This window comes from Mercenaria mercenaria, chromosome 1, assembly GCF_021730395.1.
Source record: "Mercenaria mercenaria strain notata chromosome 1, MADL_Memer_1, whole genome shotgun sequence".
Classification (NCBI taxonomy): Eukaryota; Metazoa; Mollusca; class Bivalvia; order Venerida; family Veneridae; genus Mercenaria; species Mercenaria mercenaria.
In genome coordinates, this window is record NC_069361.1 from 110,293,801 (window position 1) to 110,315,352 (window position 21,552).

A 21,552-nucleotide genomic window follows, 5' to 3' on the forward strand; every position below is an offset into this window, starting at 1 on the left:
TTGTCATGTTGAGCGACCTGTGGAGTTTTCACTTTTTTCTTTTTTAAGTCCATTGTAGAGTTCTGCATCGTTTTCAGGTTTCCTTTCAAAGGGGATCGCATTCGTCCTTAACTTGGTTCTTTTAATTGAAGATTCATCCGATAAATTCCTCTACATAGCACTGTTTTAGATACTCCTACACCGACACTGTCATTATCAACTAAAGTACTCGAATCTGAGTCACGTCGTTTTGTATTGTTTGTAATTCAAGTTCATGCTTTATTCCGCTGCTGCGTACCAGCTCTTGACGTTTTTCAATTGAGCCGACGTAACTTTAAAATAGCAAGTCGACAATTTCTTTGACATACACACCCACGTGATTGATCCATTTTTAACACGAATTGACCAGGAGTCAAATAGATCTAAGATCTAGTCCGTTTTCAAATGCACGTTTTAGATCGAACTGTTCCTCATTTTGAAATATATTAATGTCGGGGTGTAAACAAATTTAGATCTACATTCAAAATCTGAATAGAGCTAGTTAGATCAATATTTATTTATTTATTTATGTATTTATGTGTAAGGAGCAACAACCAGTATTAGCTAAGACGATAGACGAAGTAGACGCACCTCCAAAAATGTGGCCAAATAAATTTGAAGAAAGACGGATTATTCCTTGCTCAGCTAGAATCAACATTATAAAGGGATGGAACCAACAAGATGTTAATAAATGGCTTGAAAGCAATGATTTGAAAAAGTAAGTTAAGATTCTTAATATTATTTAAAGCCGAAGAAAGTATAAATTATATAGAGCTACCTGTTATAATTTTGCATACCTAGCGGGGAAAGATAATTATATCCCGTTCTCTTTTTGTGGGAAAACGACAAGCTACACACGTGCATTGTGACGTCATGATTTACGCGAGTTCAGCAATTTCATAATGTACTACTTTGTAGATCTTTAAAGCTTTTGCAAAGGAAAGCAAGAAAATTATCTTACACGTCTGCCTGCGTCGGACAGGTATACAAGATCCTTGAAATATTTTGACAGCTATAAACATCATGCCTGGTATCAGTTTGGAAATAATACAAGAACTCTGTTACGGAAAACTCAAGCAATGAACACACATCTCGACATTTACTAGATCTTTAAATCTGTACTTTCATCACTAGATTCTACAAACATAACTGACATATCCAAATTCTGAGGGTTGCTATCTCAAAATCGTTCAGTATTACACAAGTTTCAGAATTTTTTCGGTTCAACAAAGACTTTTGACAGGTAGTTTTTGGCAGTCATAGTAGAGCTGCATCAACTGGATAGGCCTATTAAGAAATAAACGAACACACGTACTAGTCTAAAAACCTTTCTTAGTTTATTTTTTATTTATTAAGTTTGGCGTTTTATTTACCATATGACTAAAAACAAATGGAGAACTACAGACATGCCAGTATATTTTACCGGTTTCTGTCATGCATCTATGATTTCAAGAATAATATGTACAAACAACAAAAAAGTAATATTCTAAAAAATATGACGGTGCAACATGCACGATATTATACTTCGGTTATCTTTTCGAATATATATCTTTAAACCAGCTGAATTCATGAAAACTAAGGAATGTTACTTTTCATCTTCTTCCTATAAAACAGTAACATTTTATGTACTTTAGTCAAGGTATAGACAACATCACAGCGTTGGAAATTTCCTTGATGGTAAGGATGTTGACTGAAGTTCCAGAACAGCTCTATGAATGTTTAAGACAGGATCTGAAGATAAAGACATTATCAACAAAGGCGAAGATCGTATGGGCTCTAGATGACTTAGTACACACGGAAGATGATATTCAATAGACAACTATCCTGGTAGTGAATCTTTTAAGACTCTCGGCAATTTCCGTTTGATTACGTATTCTTATTCGGCTATTCGGCATTCTTCGGACGTAAATTTAGCTGATCACGCACATTGTCTTCCGTAAAAAGGCGGAAAATGCCGAAGTTCCATACAGAGAATACGTAATTTTCTGATTGTTATTACAGGTCAACTAACATAAGTAGTCAGAAATTTTGTTATCTACATCTAAATTACGTATATATGTATTGTATTTATTTCAGTGTTAATAAGCTACAGATAAGGATGATTTTATTTGATGATTTCAGACGTGAAGTGAACATTTCACTTTTAATATTCAATTTTATCATTCAGCAGACAGCTGTTGGCATAAATGATAGTTTATACGATAGTGAGCTAATTTTTGTAAGTATAACTGAATCCCATAAAAGCACTTTTAAGTGTGAAGTGATAGATATCGGTCTGTTACGGATTTTTGCTTCATGGCATGGTGATAGACCGAGAACGTTAGTGTGTAGATATATCTTAACCCATCATTTTGTTCTACTTTACACAATCATATATTATACAGTCATATTAGTCAAGCTGGAGCTAGGCAGAAAGGAACGGAACATGGTCTGTATTACACCCAGATACATGCAATATTAGGATTAAGACATAATGTGGTTATTTACTTTTAAATATTTACACTGTCGTTTCCATGATTAATATGTGGTCGAAATCAGTGCTTATGTTTTTAACTTGTGTGTTTATTTGTGTAATTACTTTATTTGCCTGGGAATCATGTTTTTTTCTTTATAATGTTTTTTCTTGTATAGTTTTCGTGCCCATATCGAGCATCGTTCGTTATTGCAATCATTTTATATGTTAGAAATAGCACTGTGTTAGGTTTATTTGTACTGAAACCGGCTTTATTTAGTGCTTTGAGTATGTCTACTTCTAACCATTTTTATTTTGTTGATCATTATTCATTTCTTGATATTTGACAGGGAAATGCAAAATCTCTATAAAACTGCTTTGCGTTCATCTAAATTTATTACTTGTTCATGACTCATGCCCACGCTATGGAGTGGATGCCCACGCTATGGAGTGGACGCTTACTTTCAGCGCTAGTTAAAACTAGTCGTTACGGGTTTTGACATGTCATTGAATTACATTGTATATGTTAACGCTAAAGTAGTATGTACATAAAATATTCTGGAATTCTTGCACTTTTATTGCGTAAAGTTTAATCTATGAAAAAAGTAGTAAACAGGTAAACGAAAAATGTGATTTGGTTAGTAACTTATCATTATCTATATCTCAAACACCCATACACAAACGAAAACCATTATGCGAGCATAAAAAAGTGTCTCCTGTCCCATTGATGTGATCCACATATTAGATATATTTAAATACCAGATGACTGGTGATACGTATCCACAACATATTGGAGATATGATAAACTTACTGTTAAGGGCATGTACAATTAATTCACGTTTTTTTTTTGTATTAAGATAAATTTTATTTTTTATTTTTTGACAACATATGCAATGTGCATGTATTGCAGATACATAAAACATTTTGAACTAAATAATTACAAAACACTTTAGACCAGAGAAAGGTAAACGGGTTGTAAATCAAGTTCATCTAACATCGGTGATTCAGTCCGTCCCCGAAGATAAAGATGTTGAATATCACCTTATGGACTACGTACAACTGAATGGTTGCAATTAAGGTTTTCGAAAAACAGTTTTGCAATGTACATTCACCAGAAACATTCAGTATGTATTCCGATTGTGCTATATATTGCATGTGTTATGTAATATAGTTTACGTTTTCTGTTTCATTCATATATAATATATTTTATGAATTTCGTTTCTTTTGATTATATTGTCTTCCATTCCTTTTTGGCGGAAAAAATAAAACGGTTTGTCTTAGCGAACGAAGACAGTCTTACAGTCTATGTACACTACTATTGTGATTTCTGGGATTTCTTTCATTACGGATAAAATGAGTAATTTAGCGTGAAAAAAAAGCTATTATATGAATGTTATTATTACAGAGGTCAATAAATCATTTCTATCATGTACCTGTTGTTTTCATAAATTTCTGCCTGTAAAGAACATGAATGTTTGCGTTATGCTATATTTCGTGTACTAAATATAAGTAAAGTCTTAGATTGTGTTGATCGCTTCTGTATACAGAAGACAAGAGTGTTATAATAATTCATACAGTTCTACCAAACCTGTCCTGAAAAATGCTGAAAAAACACGCTGTACAAATGAATTTTGTTAATATGTAATTATAACCCGCGAGATGAAATGCAATTAGTGGCTTAATACAGGAGTAAGTTGTACCTGTCACGCAATGTTATCCCGAGCGCTCGACATCTTGTATCTAGCGCATGACATCTTATTTCGGGTGCAAGACTGCATATTTTGATCGCACGACATCTTAACTCGAGCGCCGCATGACATCTTATCACGAGTACAGGACATTTTATTCTGATCGAACGACATCTTATTTCGAGAGCACGAGATCTTACTTTGATCGCACGCCATCTTATCTCGAGCTTACGACAATCTTATATCGAGAGTACGACATTTTATCTTGAGTGCATGACATGTTATAGTAAGCGTGCGACTTCTGATTTCGGGCGTATGACGTCTTATTTCGAGCGCACATCATCTTATTTCCAGCGTACGACATATTATGTAGAGCGCTTGAGATAATTTAATCTAAAAAATACAAGTACGTGTCGTAAACATACCACCACATTTTCCATGCATATAATCTTGATAGTCAATTAAATTTCCATTCCAACCAAACTTATAATTTGAGGTACACTTCTTGTGCGCAACAAAACCCTTATTTTTTGAATTCATCTGACGGACTAATAAATAACAAATGAACATTTAAGTGGTGTTTATTTGTTCTAGTTATTCAAGTATCTTTGTTCTCTCTAATATACTGTTTACATCTATTTCTGTTTGCGGTATTCATTTTGTTGAATTGTATTTTATGCCATAGTTTGTAGCTATTTTTCAACACATATAATACCCATCAGAAAATGTGGACCACCATGGCGTAATATTTGTTTTGTATTTGATTTATTACTTCATAAAACGCGTTTGTATGCGGTATTTGTTCTTTTAACTCACACATAGTAATCACCTTGATAGAATACATGGTTAATATAACGCTAGAGAGGCAAAAGCAATTACACCAGTACTCATTTACAAGCATATGCTTTCATAGCGTCTTTGTAATATAAATACCAGGTCTGTCGTTGACGTAAATACGGTCTTTAATATTTTAGTGCAATAACATCGTCCTTTGGCAGCATATCTAGTTATTGTTACGAAACCACATATTTATTTTCAGTAGAAAATATTAAAATTTAAACTTATTTTTTAATTTCCGCAATTATATATGACATACTATAAATACTACTTTAATAACGTTTTGAATTCATTAAAATACAACAGGATGTCCTAGGTCGCAGTACACAACCTTCTGCATTTAATAGGACAGAATGAATAACTAGAGACATGTCTTTCTGTTATATATTGCAATATTTACTGTCCTTGTGGTTATTTGTCGAGCTGACGTATATCATTCCCCCCTTAAATGGGCAACAACAATCAATTGACTAAGTGAGTCCCGAGGCTGTCCTTGGGAAGTGTGCGTTGTGATGTGACGTTATAACGTTTACTTTTCCATGTGACGAATTTAACGTTTCAGCAATAAAATATTTTGAAAGTACGCAGCATTGGAAGAACAAAATCAATGCGGAAGACCGATAACACAAAACTGCATAATAATAAAACACGATTAATAATTTTGTTTTATCAGTACATGTACTTATTTCCCTGATAAACTTATACAAACGTATGCAATACACACACTCAGAAATACAAAGATAGGATCTGAAAACATCTTTGAAAAGGGTTCAGGATGTGTAAATTTGATAAAAAATAGTATGAAGTTGATATATTACAATTTCTGAGGCGATGTTGTGTTAGTACGAAGAGTGTATTGTAAGAACTGGTATAATTCATGAAAAAAAAACGAAAAAAACCCAAACGGATTTGTATGTTACATCTCTATAAATTTGTCTTGTCTATGTAAGATATTGGACGGACTTTTGCCATTTGTTCTTCAAGTTCTTCTTCTTTCTTTCGTGATCCAAACTTCAGGAACCTGTAATGGTAAGATAATTTCACAATACATCAATGTTTTCATGAGGCATAAGAGTATATCCCAAACAGTGATTTGCCGTTGAATAAAATGATTGCTTGGAGTTCAGACGTGACTGTGTAATTTTCATTCAAATTCAAATTGAAATTACTTCAAACTTATTATTTATAAAAGTTACTTATAGGAAACGTTTCTGCATAGTGTAAACTATGAAAATCTAATCACGTCGTATTAGATGTATAGACGTAGTCATTAGGCCTGACCATATATATACACACAATGATGCACCAGCGAAAGTAACTTACAAAAGCAAAAGAAAGCTGGTACAGTTGAAAGAGGACATCACAAAGAATGTAGCACCGCGTGTTTCTGCCACTGTAGCCCGGTAAATGGCGTTCAACATAACGTTGGAAAATAAGTGACACGATGTTTCCACAACAGATATACTAGCTGCCAGAGCTCCTACAAAGATGATATATACATAGAAGTAACATTACTTGTAGTTGCAATGACTGCAAATGATTCTTGCAAACAAGATGTTTTCACCATTGTTTGAACATTCCATCTTACATCCAGAGTGTAAACCAATTTTCTTGTATTGCCGTATAACGATCGACATTTGAGCCGCGCCGTGGGAAAATCAACATAGTGGCTTTGCGACCAGCATGGATCCAGACCAGCCTGCGCATTCGCGCAGTCTGGTCAGGATCCATGCTGTTCGCTAACGGTTTCTCTAATTGCAGTAGGCTTTAAAAGCGAACAGCATGGATCCTGACCAGACTGCGCGGATGCGCAGGCTGGTCTGGATCCATGCTGGTGGCAAACCCACTATGTTGGTTTTCTCATGGCACGGTTTGTGTAAACTGTATGTGTATTTAATTTTACTTTTCACGTATATCCCCCAAATAAAACAAGAATACCTTGATAGTTTCTCTTTGTTCTTTAAAGTATACTCCTCGATTCAAAAATCTATTTCAAGAAGCATATATAACGTTATTCTGTATACGATGAACTAAACCGGACCTCGAAGTTACTGTGCACCTTTGAAACGTAATGACATATGTAAAGTTCCCTCGGTTTTTAAACACGTTTCTTCAAGAAAATAGTATAATAAAGTGCCGTAAAGTAACTTCCTTTATACATATATGACATGCAAGAAAAATAAACTCTCTTGTTGTCTGTACAAAGCTCGTTAAAGCTTAAACAATAAACCTCGTGCGTGTAAATCCCGTTTGCACCAACAACCAAAAGAAATAATAATTATTATAATGTTATCTAGTTATAAACGACAAGATATTTCTACAACTGAGTATAAAACAAAAGATTTAAAAAAAATAAAATGCCCTCTGACTTATCTAGAAAGGTAGAACATAAAGTGTTCAGATTCCTGCGCTTCATCTCTGTGATGACTGTCTAAGATCCTTGGTGGGAAATGTGTCAGTTTTTAGTAATGAACAAGTTAATATTGATACAGAATCCTAACTAGTATGTCTAACACATGTAAAGTTCGTTTAACTAACCATCTTATATAACTGAACTATTGTTGACAAGCGATGTCAAACCCAGCAAAACAAACCAAAGAAAACAGAGTACTAAGATTGTTTTTATATCGTGGAGAAATATGTGAAGTATATGTGTTCGTGCTGTACCTTGTCTGTCCGGACTGGTCATCCGAGACATAATACTACGGATCATTGGAACTGTTAACATTCCCAGGGAACCTACCACTGTGACTGCAATGACAATCGTAATAGAGAAATCAGGTTTGTGGTAATACCTATATACATGTACATAGTTCAAAATAGGTAAAATTACAGTATTTAGTGACGCAATCCGTGTAGCAATCTATATGAAATATAACATGTCGAAACAAAAGGCAAAAACACACAGATAAAGATTGTAATAAACAAATAATACCTATATAGATCATAACGTCGTTTTTGGCAAGCCCCTCAGTAATAAAACTAGCAGCAAATGAAATACTTCCAATGATAGCTATAGAATCATCATCAAGAAATAACTTGAATAAGGCAATGGAAATCATGCCAACGACTTGAAGCAGTAAAGTCCTTAATGAGCTAAAGAGTCCCAGCTTTTGTGGCGTCCAACAAAACGGCGCATTTAGCTGATACAAAGTTTCAATGCTTGAGCGACCTAACACTGTCACCATTGTGAAAAAGAAAACAAGAATAGAGATTATATATTTCAGCCGAAGTCCATCATTCCAGGAAGCGTAGTAAAACTCCACCGCTTGCCGCAGATTATTGCATCGCTCTGAAGATACCCGGCGTTTCTCCTTTGGATATGATTCTGGTAACAGAAACACAGTTATCAAGATAGCAACAACAAGAAGACCTGCCGACACCAGTAATGGGCTTTTAAAGCCATAAGCTTGTAGAAAATAACCACCGATTAGAGTCGAAACGGAAATCCCTAGTCCGACGCAAGCTTCATTTAGGACTATGCCTATTGCACGATTTTTCCTGTGTGTTATGTCAGAAACATATGCATAGCTAGCAAGAAGCAATGCAAAGGCCTGACCACAGATGCCTTCGACGCCGAACACAATACCAAAAAGATATAGATTCATAGAAGAATAGACTCCTAGTACACATATTAAAACGCGAAGTAAAGCTCCAGTCATAGCGATAATCATAAGGAATTTTCGACCAAATTTGTCTGTGTAGGATCCAAATATAATATTAACAGCTATAGAAGGGACACATGATATTGTGTTGAAAATCAGATTATAACCGGCTGCGTCCTCCTGCACATGTGCCAAACGTCTACGAGCAGCTAGACTCACATTTGGCGAATTAATACAATATGATATGCCAGTCTCAAAAGTCTTATTAGGATATGTTTCAATCTGAATCCTTCTATAGACGTATTGTCCAATAATAAAAAGTCCCATATTCAATCCAGTGAAGTAAAGAAATACAACAATTCCAAGAAGCCAGTGGCGCCATGTTCGATCCCCCACACTGACTCCCCCAGTAACGTCCATTTGTTTCTCTGAGCTTTTTCCTGGCAATTCACCATTAACATTCTTGAGTTCGAAACCTCCCATTTCAAAAATCAAATTTCATGAAAATTCAACAAAAGTCTATCTACAGTGTAAGTTAGGACTGATCTGCGCCATAACATTTAGTTTATTTCTATTTATCTTAACAAAATAAATCAAATGTCATAAATTAAGACTACTGAAGACGGTGTTTAAAGGTAATATTATCTTTGAGAGTTTTTGATTTTGTGATAAACAGATAAACCGTATCTCGACCTGTCGACGTTATTAACAGGTACGCGAGCCTGGTTTATAAACCTTAAGCGGTAAGGATGTTCTTTTCGCCTATTTATTGCTTAAGCTAGTGATTTTAAAACAAAATTAAAGGTTATTATTGGTTCAGATAATTTTTCATTTTATTTTCTCTTCCTTGGGATCATGGATTCTATTCCATTCAAGGTAACCGTTATACTAATTGAAAAGTCTTAAGTCCTCTCGATGTTTTGCAACCGCTGTGTCATGTTTTATTCATGTTCTTTGCTTGTTTGTTTTGGGTTTACAGTATTTCAGTTCTATAACGGCGGGCAGTTAACCTAACCAGTGTTCCTGGATAAGATAAGATAAGATAAGATATGTTTATTATAGTCTCACGCTGCATGAATACAAATATAATACAGTTACATTTACAAATAAAATATTCATGCAAACCTTTCTTAAAAGAAATATCAGAGACTAGGAGAACAAACATTACAGGATTAAACTTTTAAAAAGTTTCATATTAATATTCTATCACTAAAACTTTTAAAAGGATTTATACAATTCACAGTAAAATCTCCATCTACTAAAAGAACAATATCTTGATATTACACATTATATACACACACATGCCTTTAGCCCTTGGAAACAGACTGACTGTATCAGTGTATCAGGGACAAATTCCTACATGCCTAAAACATATATATTCTTTAAAATCATCTAGGATCTTATCACAAAATACAGGATATCATCATCAAGTAGTATACCATGTTTAAATTCTTAATATAATATAGAGATACTATTAGAACCAGTGCAAAAACATCTATTACAAAGTTTGTGTAGAAAGCTAATAACATAATAATAATTCACCTGGAATTTCATTTACTCTAACAGCTCTATTACCTTTAATATCTAGTACTGCTCGTCTTACTTCAGACAGTGTAAAATCTTGATTAGTATCACTATTCCCTTCATCAGGCTCAACAACAATATTAACCTCAACAGAATCATGATCAATATTATGAACAGAAGTAGGATTATAAAGAGTATTAAAATCATTCTGCCACTTAGCAAAAACATCATCTTTATTCTGTGTTAATTCACATTTATTATTAAGTACTTCCATAGGGATATCATTTACTCTATTATCTTTCATTCCTACTCTACCAATGGACTTCCAAAACTCTTTAGGGTTACTTTTGGCATTGGTTAACAACTCGTTCTGTATAGAAAACCAGTAACTTCTTTTACTACTTTGAACCTTACGATCAACTTGCTTGGTTCTTGACTTACGACAGACGCAGTTGTCTCAATCCTGATGACACTCAATCGACAGACATAGACTGTCAAGTGGTACATATTTGATTGAAAAATTCATAAGATAAACTTATAAGGATCAGTCTACTTTCTAACTTGACTTTCTATGTTCGCTATTTATTTCGCTTGCAATATTTACAAAAATGAATGAAGCTGTAGATATGTAAGGTTTAGGAAACACATGCAATAAGTGGCAAATATTTATGTAAAATTCATTTGCTGACACCTTGTACGTAGTTTTTTTCAATTTTAAATACTTTATCCCCTGTGACCAAGTACCATTTTTGCAGCATGTGTATATAATAATTATTTACAAAGGCATGTGAAATATTCTGTTACGTCACTGGGGGGAAAGATGTTTAAAACGTAGGAATAATTTATATTCATATTTTAATAGAAAAGAGAATGATAAATGTCTACAAACTTCTTTTTTTGTTCATAAACTTGTAAAATAAAGTCGCATTTGTCAAGATATGGTCTTCAACTATCGTTACTATGCAATTTCAGAAGTGTAGCCCTATGTCACTTTTTCCATAATTGGATAGGCAATCTGAATAGGAAAATGTCCGCGGTCCTTTACCAAGATTTTGAAACTCATTAATATTTGTAAGCAATTGATCGAAAAACTCCTGAACATTCACATATCTAGACGACCATTGTGGCGGAAGATATATGGCACATACATTGAATGTATTATATGAAGCTTTCTCTTTTAGTGATAAACATAAAATTCCCTCATAACTATCATCTAAAACAGTAACATCATATTTTTTCAACAGCTGTTTACGTATTAAAATGCACACACCACCTGATCCTGACCTTGCATTAACATGTAAAGGAGTCCTGTTGTTACCATAAAATGAAAAATTTGACAAATTTAATGACTGATTCTTTAACAAATGTGTTTCAGCTACACACACAATTCTCTATACATTGTTCTCTAAATTTAGAATTTTCAGATAAAGCATTAACAGACCAACCATTTACATTCCAAAACACTATCTTTATCTATCTATAGTAATGATTGTCATATCTATCTCTTTTATTATAATAGTCAGTGTCTCTTCAGTGGGCATTAGAATAATTGTCTTTTCTGTTCCACGAGTTTCCAAAATGGTCTTGCTCTGTGTTTCTATGTCAATTACCACTACCTCTGCCAGAAGAGTTGTAACTACGTCTTCCAGCACGTTGATTGTAATTATCAGCACTTCCAGTAGAAAAAATGAGAAGAGAAATTACTGTTTCTTCTATATGTAGGATTATGCTTTCTTTGAGAGGATCTTATATAATTATCATTTGTCCTGGGATTATTATGCCTAGAACCACTATTATTTCTGTTTCTAGCCCTTCCATGCTGATCAGTATGGACACTATCCCTAGAATCATTATCACTACTATCCTCCACTACCAGACGTGAACCTCGAAGTTTGAGACCGGACACTCCCAAAGATGATATTAGCAGTTTCAGATTACTACTGTTAACCCGTGTTCCTGTGGATTGATCTGGGTTGATGTACACCTTTTCATATTTTGAGCTGTGTCTTAGCTCACGTTTGTTTTTCAATTTTTTTTCCCTATCATCAATGTTGTTACATGTGACAATAATAACATCCGGCTTGTTGTCATTTCTATGTTTCCTAATAGCCGTCTTAAAACCTACATCTCTTAACTTCAACCCATCCAAGAGTAGATCAGATACCAAGTGATTAACATTTTCATTAGGAATCTGTGGATGATTTCTAACACATATGTTTAAATCTCTTGTCTCATTAGTTTGGAGACTTTCATGTCTATGAGGGATTTCATCTATCTGTTGTTGCAGACATTTAATGTCAGTATTAAGTTCATCTCTTACCTCCTGAACGTCCACATCCTTTTTACTTTTCGCCCTTTCCGCATTGAGACGTTTGCCTAACATATTATTGAATTTATGAGTACTGGTTTCCCAGTAGTTTCCGAACCGAATTCGCAATTTTCTGCGAGTAACTTTCAAACAAAACATAGTAGAAACATAAAATTTTCACAGAAAAAAGCTAGGTTCTTCGTTAACACCACGCAGAATTCGTATTACACTTGCATTCATAACACAAATGTAGATGAAGCCTCAAACGGGGCAATTAATTCCATTAGTATCTCAGTTAGTCCGAATAGTTTTCCGGACCTTTCATTGTAAAAGTTATAACCTTCCTATAAAAGCAAAAAATTCCGATTTCGTTATATATATTCAAAATTAAAACATAATTCTAAGGCGTGATGATGATTTGAAAAGTATATTTCAAGAATTTAACAAATACTAGATTTATAATACGCTCATCACAGTTACGTCTAATTACGTTTGAATGACGTTTGCAACGTAACGCTAAAATGACGGGACGTATTTAGCGGACTGGTAATATTACAAAAAAGAAATTAAGAACTTTTAATATAATTAACAACTTTAAAAAAAAAAACAAGACCGGTCTCAAAATTTATAGTCTAACGCCCTGGCCATTCGGGCATGGACACTGCTGCTAAAATTTGATTGATAGACGGTATGATACTATCGTAGGTAAATACCCGTCTATATTGGTTCCTATTTTAATCGCTAATTTAATGCCGTAGTATAAGGAATAGGTCGATTTTTTCTGACTTTCATTGTTTTGTTTTATTACTATCGGAATGTTTTTACTGTATCGTCTGAAAATGGGAGCATTAATTGACTGATGCTTACCTTCAAGGGGCCTCAATTTCTGCGCATGCGCACTGTAACTGGAATTCCCCTGCAGGTGCAAATTTCTTGTGTAAACATTACGTCAAAGTAAGTTGAAACAACCGGGATATTCAAATAATAAATGAGTTCGGTAATGCTAGATTTTCGTTGCTATGTAAAGGCAACAAAGGTCCAGATGATATGATATTGTTACCCAGATGCTTTACGACGGCGTAAAGTCTATACAGCACGAAATGTAAAAGGTCCGAAAAACTACTTGGGTCCGGAAACTACTGGAAAACCAGTAAGCTTCCTCTCAACATCATCGGCTACTTTGTCAATTTTTTCATTCATATCCTCACGCATTTTTTCCTTAGAGGTGGACAACTGCAAATTTATTAAGTACATAAACCAAATCATTATTTTCTGATAGTTTTTCTTTCAAGTCTATATCAGATAGATTAGATTCAGGGACAGGTCTAACTGGTTCAACTACAACTATTTCACTGTTTGTAGTTTGTTTAGATTTATTCTTTCTTGTCTTTGTTTTAGTTTCATTTTTAGAAGCTGCCATTGCTGATCTGCAACATTTACGTTTGGATGACACTTTTTTGGGACTAGTAGTGTTTTTGAGAATATTACGTTTCGCTTTCTGTATCTTCCTCCCATTCCCCTTACCTTTGGGGTTCAAATCTTCTGAAATAACACTATCAGTATCATGGACTATTGTATCAGTTCCTTCAATTTCCCTTCTTATTTTCTTTACCTCACTTTCACTAGGCATTGATAAAGTTCTCTTTCTACTACTTGTCAATTTCACTGGTGTGTTCAGTACCTGAAATACTTCAGGTAAGTTACCTATTTTCTCAATAGATTTCATACTGTCACCTTGTAAGACCACTGGCTGATTATTTCCACTGTTTTCAGCCATGTCGATATGAACAAAAATACACAATGTCTAACCAAGGTAAGCGTTATCTTGCACAAAACTGATAAAAACAAGTCCACAATAATCTTTCATCGACCAGAATATCAGAGAAAAGGTGGTCGCGAAAATATATGATACAAATTTTCACTCTTGTTGTTGTTGTTGTCATGCGGTGAACCACGGTCCAAGTCGCGAAAACTGCAGACACTGAAGTTTTGGGTTACTTTTATACCACCCCAAACCAAGTGTTATAGCCGTCACCTAGCCATCTTCAAACACACTATAAAGTCTACAAAATGACACCAAAGCCAAACGTCTTGGTTAAATAATGTGTCCACAGTTCCGCTTCTTTCCGACAACACTTTTTACACGCATGTACAAATCTGTTTTCCGCAAGTAACTGCCAACTTCCCCACAAGAATCAGAGGTAGAGAGCGAATGATTTCAGACAATATGTCTTTTATCAAATCGCCACGGAAAAGCACTATAGCAACGGTACTGGTAGTAATTCCCGGCTTCTGCCTTCTTCAAGTTACACATCTAAGTTGTGATGGTTATTTTCTACGAATTCAATCTTACAAAACTTACGTTTTTAACAACTTTATTAGAAATAATAACTTAAGAACGTAAACTGGACATTTTGTTTTGATTTTCTTTCTGGGATATTTTTGAAAACAATGACTTTCATAATAAAAGTATGAATGTTCAGTTAGGATTTTTGTCTGTCTATCTATCTTCCTTTAAATTTGTCAATGTCACATACTCTCAATATATTATTTTGAAGTTGTTTGAAGTAACGTAAGAACAGTGTTTATTATAAAGTTGCAGTAAGCCGTGCAAAACACTCGCACATCTTTTCAAATGGTCAACGTTAGACGAATCATAGCGTCAGGTAGGACGGCAGGATTACAAATTGTACACATATATCATAGCGTCAGGTAGGACGGCAGGATTACAAATTGTACACATATATCATAGCGTCAGGTAGGACGGCAGGATTACAAATTGTACACATATATCATAGCGTCAGGTAGGACGGCAGGATTACAAATTGTACACATATATCATAGCGTCAGGTAGGACGGCAGGATTACAAATTGTATACATATATCATAGCGTCAGGTAGGACGACAGGATTACAAAGTGTATAAATATATCATGACGTCAGGTAGGACGACAGGATTGCAAATTGTACAACTATATCATAACGTCAGGTAGGACGACAGGATTACAAATTGTACACATATATCATAGCGTCAGGTAGGACGACAGGATTACAAATTGTATACATATATCATAGCGTCAGGTAGGACGACAGGATTGCAAATTGTACAACTATATCATAACGTCAGGTAGGACGACAGGATTACAAATTGTATACATATATCATAGCGTCAGGTAGGACGACAGGATTACAAATTGTATACATATATCATAGCGTCAGGTAGGACGACAGGATTGCAAATTGTATACATATATCATAACGTCAGGTAGGACGACAGGATTGCAAATTGTATACATATATCATAGCGTCAGGTAGGACGACAGGATTGCAAATTGTACAACTATATCATAACGTCAGGTAGGACGACAGGATGACAAATTGTATACATATATCATAGCGTCAGGTAGGACGACAGGATTGAAAATTGTACAACTATATCATAACGTCAGGTAGGACGACAGGATTACAAATTGTACACATATAGCATAGCGTTAGGCAGGACGACAGTGATAATAGGTAAGGGTAGATTTTTCGGAAGCACAGAGCACCACAAAACACGGTCTCAGAGCCACCCATTTACAAAGTAGGCCCACAACAAAAAGAAGCTGTAACGGAAAAATATTACAGACGGGTTGCTTCAAGAAATCCAACACGTACATTTTAAGTTTATGCAAAAAATAAAAAGAGTGGGAGGAAGGGGTAAGGGTTTCAAAGTGGAGTAGGTGGGCTGAAGGGGAATGTGAAACAAGGATGAATATTCAAAAGGGAATTCAAAAGGGAATGCTGCATTACCATACAACGCAAACCACAGCAGCGCAGACACTCGTGTACAAAAGACATACACACACACACACATAACTAACTTACACAGATAAACAGACAAGCAAGATACAACAACACTGCAGGGCATCGGCCAAGACACACAGACGCACAAGGACACAAACGCACACATAAGCAGGAAAACAACAACAATCGGGCACCGCCTTAGGTTTCCAGCAGCTACAATTAAGGTGGGCATAATAACTTTCTCATGGTAAAAGGGGAGGGGATGCTAAAGCAAGGGAACGCAGCCGCAAGGGTAAAGGAAGGGGGAGATAGGGGGATTGAGGAGAAGGAGGAAAGAAACGCTAACAACAAACAAGACAGCATACGCAACACAAAACACAGACAGAAAACAAGTTGAAAATAGGAGCACCGCCTAGAAAAGGTCAGTAAGCTATATAAAGGAAACTGCGGGGTTTAAACGCGTTTAGTGCAAGACAACCTCGCAGCTACCCTGTTCCCAACAAGTTAGACAAGACAATGCTAATAAAATGCCAGCAACAAACAAGACTTCATACGCAACACAAAATACGAGAGACAGAAAACAAGCTGAAAATAGGGGCACCGCCTTGGAACGGTCAGTAGCCTATATAAAGGCTTACAAAATGTACAAATATATCATACCGTCAGACAGGACGACAGGATTGTAATTGTACAACTATATTATAAAGGCCTTAGTTTGTCATCAGTGCCCCCATTCTCATCATATGGCTTGTTATGAAGCTTGTTATGAAGCACTAGCAATCACCACTCACAAAATATCATAACAACTGTGGTTCCTTCAGCTTCAGGGCTGTAAATCTTATACTGATGTATATCTCTTTTCCTCTTTTCCGAGCATCTAAACTGGTTACATCTTCTCCCCCGACATAAATTTCGCATGCATTTATGGAATATGTATAGCAGTAAGTTTTGGAACATTTTGTAACGTACAACAACTAAATAGTAGATTTTTGTTTCAAACTTTATACACATGTAGCATTAATTGCACGGCACAGTTTCAAAGTGATAATGACATCGGTACAATGCAGTGTAGATATTCAGCGAAAGAAAAAATGCTCATTTCTCAACAGAAAGTTTATGTGATCTAATTTATAACATACGGTATCTATTGTAAGTATTATATTTAAATTACCGATAACGTCCTATTTAACGAAATGACACACATTAGGAAGCCACAGACAAGTCACGCATACGATAATTGCCGTACCATGAGAAAACCAGCATTTTCGACCGGCGTGGATCCAGACCAACCTTTCAAAGCCTATTGCAATTAGAGAAACCGTTAGTGAACAGCATGGATCCTGATCAGACTGCGCGGATGCGCAGGCTGGTCTGGATCCATGCTGGTCGCAAATGCACTATGTTGGTTTTCTCGTGGCGCGGCTCATATTATGATTTGAAAGTCAGTTTGTTTCAAATCCGGTGATATCAAGCCAGTCTTATAAAACTGGGTTGCTCATTATTGCAAAAGATATAAAATGAAATCTATATTTATCATGTAACTACCACAACAATTTTATAGCTATTTTTCTGAGCTTAAATTGTAAAACAGTACATACATAAACTACAATGGCATTCTATAGATCACATATTTTCAAAGAATATAGGCCCAGTAGCTTTAAAGTCGAAATATTGTTGAAGTTCCTAAAATGTTTGTATATTGTAACGACAGCTTTATGATTAGGTAAATTGACTAACATTAAATAAGTGATATACTGTTGCTAAACGGAAAAATAATTTAGCAAATAAAAGTGTGGAATATCTGGAAGAAGCAGAATATCACACTGCTCGCTAGCTGCTGAATTTAACCGCTCCAGGTCTACAGTTGTGTATGTCATGGGTCCTTTCCATTGTAGATCCTATTCTTCGATCCCCTTGTACCAATCATAAAGATACTTAAAAAAGTAACAAAGAAGAGCATTAGATTTTTTTCATCTATATTAATTCCATCACATATTAGCATGTTGCCCAAATGTAGTGCATTACTCAAAACATAAGCAAGGTTGATAAACCTCATTATAATAAACTCCACAAAAAAGTGATATATAAATCAGTGATTATATATAAAACTCGTATAACTCATGCATCTGAAAATAATTAGAAAGTTACTAAAATATGATTTACGACTCATTCAGTTTCGCTGATTCGTGCGAAAAGAAAGTTGAAGGGCCCTATAAAATACAGAGATTTTGAATGTAATTAACATGGTTTATAACATATGTAGGAAGGCACTATAGAACTTAGTACTGGTATGATGGATTCGTTAACATGGTGCTACAAAACTTGGGGGTTACTTACATCATGAGTATCATACTGATCACACTGAATCCAGCAAACAAGATAAATGTAAAACCTCTCTGGATCTTCACCGTGGCGATGTAAACCGAATTGGCAGAGAGTGCTCCTATACAGTTCACAGCAGTTTCAACTGCAGATATGCTTGCGAAAACAGCACCTGTTTGAAAAGACAAATTGTTTAAATACAAAACAAATTACAATACATTTTCAAATGCATATGGCGGTTTGACATAATTTTGCAAGGAATTAATGAAAATGATTTAATGAAGGACAAAAATAATATCTACTCATGTCTGTGACATTATGTAATATCTGTTTGTTATTGAGGTTAAAAAGATGATATTCTTAGTTTGACACGACTGCTAAACTCTTATTCCTGTTCCTCTTCAAAAGCAACATTTTTTAATTTTGTACTGCTTCTTATATGATTTAACATAATATTAAAAGCTCATTTCGCTTAGCAAACTTAATATACATGTCGAAAAAACTGTTTAAAACCAATTCCCATTGTAAACAAGTTAAAGTAGGTATAATCTTGAATTGTTCTTATGAAATCCAAGGCTCAGACTGTTGCGATCGTGAAAAATTGCGTTGATGACATTACGTTTAACATTTCAGACGAACGAAGAAATATCAATTATATTGTAACTAACCTTGTTTTTGTGGTGACGTCATTTGGGACAATATGGAACGAATCATCGGAATAGTTAACAAACCAAATGTTCCAACAATTGCAACTGAAAACAGAAAAAGTTATATTTTTTTGTATCAAACCGCTAAAACAGAAGAGGTAATTATATATAGCGACGTTTTACTTATATTTGTATTGCTTTTATTGACGAATGTTCTTGAAAATAATTATCTTTTTCTCGTTTTAAGAGTTTGAAAGAAATAATATCTGTTTGTCTTCATATTTTTTTTTCGCAAACAAAAAGAAATTGTAAAACTGTAAATTTGCACAAGAACAGAAAAGATTCATTCAAAGTATGCTTTAAAATCATTGTGTTTGATAGGCACATATTTTGTACCACACATGATATATTATATGTAGATATTCTCTTATTTTTAACGGCGTATACTTATATATAAGTTTATCATGTATACCATAGAGATTGGTACTAAACTATTACCTAGATACATCATTAAATCGTTCGTAGCGTAGGCTTCTAAAACAAATGATGCAGCGTATGAAATGCAGCCTATTATTATAATCATTTCATCATTCATACATAAATGAAACAGCTTCACACACGCCATTCCGACTATTTGTTGAAACGCCACTCTCATCGATCCAAATACTCCAATTTTGGTCGGATTCCAACAAAGTGGGTAATTCAGGAGAAACAGGCCTTCCATAGCGGTACGTCCAAGTGCATTGTATACGGTAAACGAAAATACTAGTATAGACACTATATACATCCAGCGACGGCCAGAGTTTTTCTTGCTAAAATACAAATCAACTGCATCTTTAAGGTTTTCAAATTTTGAGGTGTATCGTCTTTGACTTCGGATGGCTTTTGGGTATGTCTCTGGTAAAAGAAACATTAAGAATAATGTTAATACTAATATGCCTAAAGAAATGTAAAATGGCACTAAAAATGAATTGGTTTCTTCTAGAATAAAGCCAACGGCTAACGTCGGGGCGACTATGCCAATTCCAATGGCCAGCTCCACAATAATAATTCCAACGGATCGTGATTTGCCATTTTCTGTTATGTCTGCGGCGTAAATATAGGTAATCTGAAATATATTGAATATTTGTCCGGTACACCCTTCGATGAAATATCCAGCTATATAATATGGGAGTGGGAGGTCGTAATATATTCCAACCATTGCCAAAGATGTTCGCACTATCGTACCTATACATGGGAGTATAAATAGAAACTTGCGCCCAAATCGATCCGTGTAGGCTCCCATAATGAAATTGGCAACTATGGACGTAAGTCCCCCGGAAAGGTAAAAATATATACCCCAAGTTGCTGCTTTTTGTTGGACATCTTCCTGAATTTTGAAATTAATCGATGACGTGTTTACCTCACAATAAGCCGTTGTTTTGTTGACACGGATCCCAGGAAAATTCTCATTCTGCAGTTTTATGTATACATATTGCCCAAATGCGGTAAAGGTAAAGTAATACGCTGTCACAAATAAGAAAGCCACGGGCCATACCAGGAAATGACATCTGGTAATAACCTGGTTAGGCGGAAGCATGAGATTGTTTCCAGCGTCACCTTCTATCGGTTTCTTTTCGCTTTCATAAGGCACTGGAATATCCTCATTCGGCTCAATTAAAGGTGAATTTTCACCCAGGTCCAATTTATTTCCTTTCATCTTGTCCACTTCATATCTTACAATGGCATGAAACAAGAACTATGGATGTTCAACTTCAAAAAATATTCAACACTAAATTCGATCACCGCTATCAGAACAGTTTTATAGGCTCCGGACAGTTTTATTGTATAATAATCAACATAAATCCATATGAAACTACATGTACATGCTTTTCAAAACAAACACAAATCGTTATCACTGACTAACAGTATCTAAAGTACAAACGTGCTAAATTTTACCCTGTGTATGTTATTTACTGTATACCCAGGGAAAAGTAGTGTCATACACCTGCAATATAATATATCATACATTCTCTGAACGCGTAATGATATGAATTATAAATAACCGGATTTCTTTCCCAAAATATTAACCAATAAAGTTACAGAAATATATAAATACGTACAGAACATAAAGTTGTGTATTGTATTAAAATGTAAAAGAAATGTAAAAATCTCGTCGTTGAAAGGGAAAACATTTAACGTAAATGTTGCAATTAAATTTACCTAACATACAACATTTCTTTTAAAATTGGAAATAAAATATATTAAAGTGTGAATATATACTAATAAGATCTATCAATTTATATGCAAAGCAACTTGCGTACACTTGCTCCTAGACTATAATACATGTATATCTTTCTTACATTTTTATGATTCAATTTAGTGAA

The 21,552-nt window shown here is 34.8% G+C and overlaps 3 protein-coding genes across 4 annotated transcripts in view; 1 reads left to right on the forward strand and 2 right to left on the reverse strand.

Moving 5' to 3' along the window:
• Nucleotides 1–3,900, forward strand: part of LOC123526716 (uncharacterized) — a 31,281-nt gene extending 27,381 nt beyond the window's left edge. Inside the window, exons 9-10 of the mRNA XM_045305967.2 lie at nucleotides 564–736; nucleotides 1,653–3,900. Of these exons, the coding sequence (XP_045161902.2) occupies nucleotides 564–736; nucleotides 1,653–1,833 (354 nt within the window). The 3' untranslated portion in view covers nucleotides 1,834–3,900. The remainder of the gene's footprint in view (nucleotides 1–563; nucleotides 737–1,652) is intronic.
• Nucleotides 3,882–9,231, reverse strand: LOC123526724 (proton-coupled folate transporter-like). Of its 2 annotated transcripts, none has more exons than XM_045305982.2 (4): nucleotides 7,931–9,231; nucleotides 7,663–7,746; nucleotides 6,374–6,475; nucleotides 3,882–6,016 (listed from the first exon to the last, which is right to left on the reverse strand). In XM_045305982.2, exons 1-4 carry the CDS (start codon nucleotides 9,081–9,083, stop codon nucleotides 6,009–6,011), a joined length of 1,347 nt encoding a protein of 448 aa, XP_045161917.2. In that variant the 5' UTR covers nucleotides 9,084–9,231; the 3' UTR covers nucleotides 3,882–6,008. The 2 variants fall into 2 exon arrangements, with proteins under 2 accessions (XP_045161917.2, XP_045161910.2); XM_045305975.2 differs by having other exon boundaries at nucleotides 6,319–6,475; nucleotides 7,931–9,224.
• Nucleotides 9,232–17,199: 7,968 nt separating this feature from the next.
• On the reverse strand, nucleotides 17,200–21,135 carry LOC123545306 (solute carrier family 46 member 3-like). Its single transcript, XM_045331640.2, has 4 exons — nucleotides 19,685–21,135; nucleotides 19,208–19,291; nucleotides 18,555–18,711; nucleotides 17,200–18,151 (listed from the first exon to the last, which is right to left on the reverse strand). Exons 1-4 carry the CDS (start codon nucleotides 20,883–20,885, stop codon nucleotides 18,091–18,093), a joined length of 1,503 nt encoding a protein of 500 aa, XP_045187575.2. The 5' UTR covers nucleotides 20,886–21,135; the 3' UTR covers nucleotides 17,200–18,090.
• Nucleotides 21,136–21,552: the final 417 nt, after the last annotated feature.